The sequence below is a fragment of the Atta cephalotes genome (assembly GCF_000143395.1).
Source record: "Atta cephalotes unplaced genomic scaffold scaffold00092, whole genome shotgun sequence".
Taxonomy (NCBI): domain Eukaryota; kingdom Metazoa; phylum Arthropoda; class Insecta; order Hymenoptera; family Formicidae; genus Atta; species Atta cephalotes.
In genome coordinates, this window is record NW_012130156.1 from 25,457 (window position 1) to 32,564 (window position 7,108).

General features: G+C 31.1%; 1 protein-coding gene across 1 annotated transcript; it reads right to left on the bottom strand.

Annotated features, from left to right (window-relative positions):
- Nucleotides 1-656: 656 nt before the first annotated feature.
- Nucleotides 657-2,189, bottom strand: LOC105624862 (sorting nexin-24-like). Its single transcript, XM_012206213.1, has 3 exons — nt 2,037-2,189; nt 1,058-1,245; nt 657-819 (listed from the first exon to the last, which is right to left on the bottom strand). The coding sequence occupies exons 1-3, from the start codon at nt 2,187-2,189 to the stop codon at nt 657-659; spliced, it is 504 nt and encodes a 167-aa protein (XP_012061603.1).
- Between the last annotated feature and the right edge of the window lie 4,919 nt (nt 2,190-7,108).

Consider the following 7,108-nt stretch of genomic DNA (forward strand, 5'->3'; position numbering starts at 1 on the left):
TATATATAATATATATATATATATATATATATATATATACATATACATATATATATATATATATATATATATATGTGTTAGACTATATATATATATATACATGTGTTACATATTTGTCATTTCAGAAGATAACAGATAGTACAATTAGTTTATTAACACTAAACACAAAAATTTATGAACATAATTGGATTTTAGATTGTACTTATCTATGAATAAATATTTACACAAATTTTATATACAATTTCTTCATTCACATTTAAATATTAATATCAAAAGTAAAGAATAACATTATATGCATCCAAATGTTTGTTGATAAAATGCAAATAAAAAAATGAAGATTGATATAAAAATTATATCAATTGCAACTAAATCCTAGCTTTATTCTGGATCAATAATACTGAGCTACACAATATGCATTGACATTTCCTATTAATTATTTATCAATAATAAGTATGAATATGGTTTATATAATATGCTATGTAAATATTATATAAATGAGATTTTATTATATAAAATATTTTCTCCTCATTCTGACTTATATGGGCTGCGTTCAGCAAAGCTGCTTTTTTCTCCTGAACGCAGCCGTTATCTTATAAAAGAAACACTATAAAAAAACCTTATATTCATTATTTCAACCTTGTAAATCATTCATAATATCAAGATTTATATATACCTAATAATACACCATTAGTTACAACATCTGAAAGACTGTTAGTTGAATCAGCTGGGACATATGGATCACAATGAAAAGTCAAGACTGGATGATGTCCCAAAGTATTTGGATGGTTATGCACTGAATTGTCTGCAGCTTTATGTATTCTTGAAAAATTAAAAAAATGACAAAATTAATTGCTATTAAACTTTATTATGTAACTTTATTATATAATATTTATAAAAATTTCAATAAAATATTTTCAAACATTAAATTTCATTCTGTTAATATACCTTTAATAACTATTATTCTGATAAATATAAAATAACTTAAATAAAATTAAATTATTTTGTTATAAACTCTCTATTTTTCTTCTCTATAAATTTAATTCACTTGAACAAATACCTATGATATGTAGCTTCTTGGCTTTCTATACCCAGAAAATTGAGAACTTGTTGTTTTGTTGCTAACAGGCTTAGCATTTTTTGTATATATAATTCCAAAGCAGCTCGTCGTTGTTCCAATATTTTCGGTTGCGAGTTTCTTACTCTCTTTGGTGGAAATGGTGCAATATCTGAATTATCCTTCTTCAACTGAAAAACAATTTAAAGAAGGCTTAAATTCTCTTATATCTATGATACAATTGTTATTCAATAAATAAGATATATTAAAACATATTTTATAATAAAAATAAAAGAAATATAGGAAAAAAGGGTAATTATAGAGTTTACTATTTAGCTATAGCACTTATAAAATTAGGAGTAATTATTCAGTTAATCCCCTCTCCCTCTCCCCTGCACTGCAAATTAATAATATGGAATTAGGCTTATTCTACACGTTTTTGCACAAAATGAACAAATCTGGCAAAAAAAATGTCGCTCTCCTTCGCAAATCAAGATATTAATTGTTAAAATCGACAGATACTCAGATTAGAAAATTTGTCATATCGATGGCATAAAGGGTTACATAAATTCTCTGTTGTATAAACATAAATTCACTTTTAAAAAAAACAAATTTTCTGCCTTCAAAACAAATTCGTTTCTAAATAATTGTTTTTACAATAGAAAATTTGTTTTTAAAGCAAAGAATTGGTTTTTTAAACGGTAATTAAAGCAGAAAGAATTATTCTAGCCTCATTTACATGTTTTTATGTTTTTATGCCTCGAACAGATTTCCTAATAATCCTGAATAATCGTCAACTTTAACAAATTGATAACTTAAACTTTTTTTTGCTAAATTCATTCATTTTGTGGACAAATGTGTCCAATAAGTCTAACTTTATTGATTTTTGAGGTATTACAGTTAAACTGTAATTATTAAAAAAGTAGATCATATTAGAGTTTTTTTACATCAATTATTAATAATTAACACCTCTGTAACATACCTTGCGGTGTAACGCACTAAATTCACTGTATCTTTTCTCGATGAAATGTCGAGTGCCAGTCTTTGATTCCAAAACTTCGATACAGTAAACATAATAGGGTTTGCCATGTGACACGTCAGCTAAACGGTAACCATTAATAAAAGCTTCGTACATTGCATCGCTAATAATTTCCGGAAGTAATAATATTTTATATAAAATGCTTGTATGTACAACAAATTTACATATAAAATAAGGTTAGAAATTGAATCTAGTGATCTCCAATATCAGAGAAACCTGAGATGACACTATGATAGAGGCCTTTTTCTTGTTATTATCGAAATCATACATTATCGCCAGTATATCCATTTTCGATTTGGGAACTACGTGCTACATCCATTTTCTGACTCTGTTGATAGTATAGAGAATTTCTTTGGTAACAGAAAAAACTAAAATGCCAGCAGTAGGTACACTTATCTTTCGTTTCTCTCTGTCGCAATGAGGCTTATCTACCTTCGCGAAATGCACAGTTTTAAATTCCGAAAAATATTGAAATTTTCGCGAGTGATCACCCTTAGAATGAAATCACACGGTCCGGAATAGGACTGCGGAATACAGAATGAAACAACCAATCAGCGCTATTCCGCACTTTTCCATCACGCAAGTTTTGCGTGCTATGTTCACATGATGCGTCAAAGTATCCAGCATGAATATAATTTAAAACCTAATTTCATGTTCAATAATTTGCTTATTAAAATAAAATATAATTTTTCAAATTGTAAAAACAATTACCACTGATGTAGTATTTAATGTTTTACAATTAATATTTATAATCTCATAACAATTTTTTGAACTGCTTTAATGCATTTACTATTATTTTTTCGCATCGTGTGAACACAGCACAAAACTGGCGAGATGAAAAAGGGCACACTGAAATCGCACGTAATGATCAGACTTTGTTATTTTGCTTCATTCATCTCGACATTACGCAATTCCATCGTATCAATCAGCATCAAATTATTTTATTATATTATTTTAACCTCTCAAAATATAATGATTTATTACAAGAACAACGACACACTCGCTATTCCGCAATATCAAATGTTGAATAGCGCTGATTGGTTGCTTCAATGACACATTCTGTATTCTGCAGTTCTATTCCGGACCGTGTGATTTCATCCTTATACATACATTCTCGGTAAAGCTAGTATACTTACGCATACTTTCTAAACATAACGTAAATTTTCGACCAATTGCTCGATTCGGTTATCCGTAAGGTCGGATCAAACTATGTATTGAAGATTGGGATTAAAGATTAAAGATTGAAATTTCACCAATGAGAACAAAGAAGTTTTGGCTCCTTTTGTTTTGATTGGTCAAACCTCAATCTTTCAATTTTCAATCTCATTCTTCAATGCGTAATCTGATTCCGGTCTTACTGTTAATAGCCTAGTTTCCATCGAGGGTTTAATTCGGATCAGAATGCAAGAAGCTTACTGAGCGTTCTGTCGTTTGACTGTAACAGGGGAATACTCGACTGTAATTAGTTGGTTCTTACATTCTGATTCGGATTAAACCCTCGGTGAAAACTAGGCCACTGTCACAGAAAGTGTGTGTGACTAAACTAGTTACCGTCAATCCAATGAGCGCTCGAATACATATCCGCAGTGATTCATCGCGCTCAATGGGTGCATTCAGTACTATAATCGCTTACTGAGCGCTTAGTGAACTCTTGCATCTGATTGGGATATTCCGTTAGAACTAAAAATATAGACCAAACAGATACAAGAACTCACTGAGCACTCAGTAAGGCTGCATTCGGAAATATTACCTGACTGTCCTTGTATATTGTTTTATCCTTCTTGTTCATCCAATTTTAAATAAGGATAAGATGATACTCATGGCACCTGGATAATATTTCTCGGTCTATAATATACTAAATGTATCCATTGGTTGATATGCGAGTGGTGTGGTGAAGTTCGAGGGAAGGTTACATAAATAGCGCGTAACTCGCAGTAGCGAGTGTTTTTGTCAGTTTTTGCGGCCAGGGGACGGGGTTACGCCTATCATGTTATTACCTGTTGGAATAAATAGCCTTGTTCACTCTGGCTTCGTATCAGTAATCGGTTACTTATTATCTTTCCTCTTAGGATTTACACTTTGACGGAAAAGCGGAAGTCAATTGGAACTAGCAGCAGTAGTAGGCGGTACATTTCTGCTTCTATCTTTCTGAGTTCTGATTGGCTTCCGTTTTCCGTTTTTCCATCAATTTGTAAATCCGACTTTAGAAGCGATATTTCTTCGCATCGAAGAATCCCTATCGGAAAAACGACGAGAAATGGATGAAAAGAATCATTGCTTGGAATTCCAACAAGGTAATCAATAATTAAATTATGTTAATATTTTTATACGCGACGCGAGAAATATTTTAAGAGCAGAATCTATTTTTAAGCTCTCAAAGAGTTTTAAAATATTTTAGGCCACAGTTTAATATAATACGAAGTATTTTCGATAACATCTTAAATATCGCGTAGTGTAGATTTTAGTAATACCAATACCTTGATTATTCGATGGAAAATATTTTTCTTAATACTCGTTTGAAAAGCAAGACGTATTAAAACGGTCGTATTGCCGAGTCTCGCTTTTTGTTAGGCCTCGTCTACAATCAAGTCGGCTAACTCTTGTCGGATGTCGTAAAAGATGGGATTTGACCAATCCAAACGACGCTCAACAGCCGACAAGAAAAATGAAGGTTATGCGGATGCACACAACATATGACAACGTCTCTCGACTGATTTGTAGACCAGACCTTAAGCATGAAGTTGACTGACATCAGAGTCGATCGCGCGGGAAACAACGCCGCTTCCCTATTTCGATTGCACTTTCATTTGCGAGATATGATGGGTAGGAGATGAGACGGCGGAACGGACTGGCTCTCAAACGAGTGGCAGCGCAATCAAATATATGGTAATTAAAATTATATAAAACTATAAAACTATGTGATCATTATAAAACTTATCATTTTTCGATATTTATACTAATAACTACTGAGTGTTTTTCATGACAACGCAAGTCGATACAATCGTTCTATCCTTGATGTTCAGAGAAGGATAAAGATAAAACGACTTTCATATCATGTCGATTTGTGTCATCAAATGGAAAGATTCGGTATTTGTATGCTTCGTTCGAACGCGTATTTCATAAATGTTCACCCAAAAGTGTATCGCTGTGAATAATTAATAATAAGATTTTCCTATCAATGTACAGTATGAAAATAATGTCATCATAAAAGACGAGCGGACTATGTTATAATATATGCTCACCTGCTTTTATGATAATTATTATTTCCATATCTCGAGCATCAGATATATCTGATGTTTGAAATAAACCCTAAAATTATCCTAAAATTATATATAAGAAAAATTCATGAATGCGATGCTAAGAATGACAAGCGTAGCAACGTCACGTCATTCGGGCCGCTCTTAGCTTGGCGCATGAAATTGATCATGCAAAAAGGAGAACCTTTTGCCATCTTAATTACATTTCTTTAACATGTTTGTGATAGACATGAGATAGACATGAGATTGATCCTGAGACAAGTGGCATTGTGATCAAACGGTAATTGGAATTTATACCTATATCTGCCCTGATGAAAATAAAAATCAAAGCATAAGTTGAACGTAATAGGAGAATAACAAAAGCATAAATGAAACTTTTAGAAAGCGAAAATTGAAACGTAAAAAATGTAAAAGAAGCGTAAATGCTTATTCCAATTTTCTAAAAATTTCGTTCTTCTGTCTCACACTTCTGTTACTCTTTCATTACGTCGATTTATGCTCTGATTTTTATTTTCATCAGGACGTTTATTATGCAATACTTATGTCAATTTCCATTTTAATTCTAAAGATTAGAAAAAGACAAAGAGTAAATTGAACTGAGATAAAGTTAATCTATTGGTGGGAAGAGGCATTGATTCGTGCAATTATAGATTTAATATTTACTAAGGTTCGAGAGAGAGATTATGCGAGACATGAAATCACTTTGACACATTAATTGCAATTATTTTATTTGCAGAATGCAACGGACAGAATACAAGACAGATCGGTTCCGAATGAGAAGTGTCTTATTGAATTGGTAAGCAAAATTTATATTAATTTTATATCTATTCTTACAATATCTAATAATCGTGTAATTTAGATTCGGTACTAATAATTCGGTGAATAATTTGAACATATACAGCACAATTGTACAGCTGTACTGATAGCGTTCCCATCGCTTTTGATATGTAAAGTTGAACACCTAAAAAACTTTCGCCATCTAATTGTTAGGCATTCAAATGTTCAAATTTCATTTGTAAAATATCGCGAATATCGACAAATTTCCTCCATTCTTATTTTTCTGTTGTCGCAATACAAACGATGCATCACATGTAATTAATATCGAGATTACACAAAGTATGATATGGTCACATAATATTTAGTAACTATTTGCAACTGTACTTAATTTTAACAAACGATTTCTTTCAATTTAATAGATGTTGCCTACATATTGCAAAGCAAATTATAACAACAGGAAAGAGAAAAGAAATAGAGAAGACTTGACAACTCTGTGCAGGAAGAGGCTTAGGAAAAGCATTATCGGACGTTGATAGAGCAACTTTACGATGAGCAAGTTTACTTTTGTAATAAAAATTAGTCCTATCTTCCTGTTAAGTTGTTTTATTTCGATGATTAGAAATAATAATTAAAGAAAAAGAATCTAAAATATTATGAAAGTTTATTTTTATGGAGACAATCTTGAAAATATAAATAAAAAATTATTGAAAAATTTAATGTACAATATAAAAGTTATTTTTTTATTTATTGATTATTTTGAATGCTATTTTAATATGGATCTTATGTTTGTATGTTACAACAGAATCATCGTAACTACGCTACTACGGTAACTACTAATAACTCCACTGCTGCGCATCGGTCGGTGAGTGACAAAAACTTTTATTAATGAGGTGACGAATCTGTGAAAAATGTAGCAAACAACTATCGACATTATTAGAAATAAATATAACGTTTCATGGATTCGTTATTTTAAAAATGGAT

Excerpts from the sequence above, each read along its gene's own strand:
- LOC105624862 (XM_012206213.1), bottom strand. The coding sequence starts at position 2,189 with ATGTACGAAGCTTTTATTAATGGTTACCGTTTAGCTGACGTGTCACAT. Across the intron at positions 1,246-2,036 it reads TTAGTGCGTTACACCGCAAG|TTGAAGAAGGATAATTCAGA; the intron begins GTATGTTACAGA and ends ATTGTTTTTCAG. Across the intron at positions 820-1,057 it reads CAAGAAGCTACATATCATAG|AATACATAAAGCTGCAGACA; the intron begins GTATTTGTTCAA and ends TAATTTTTCAAG.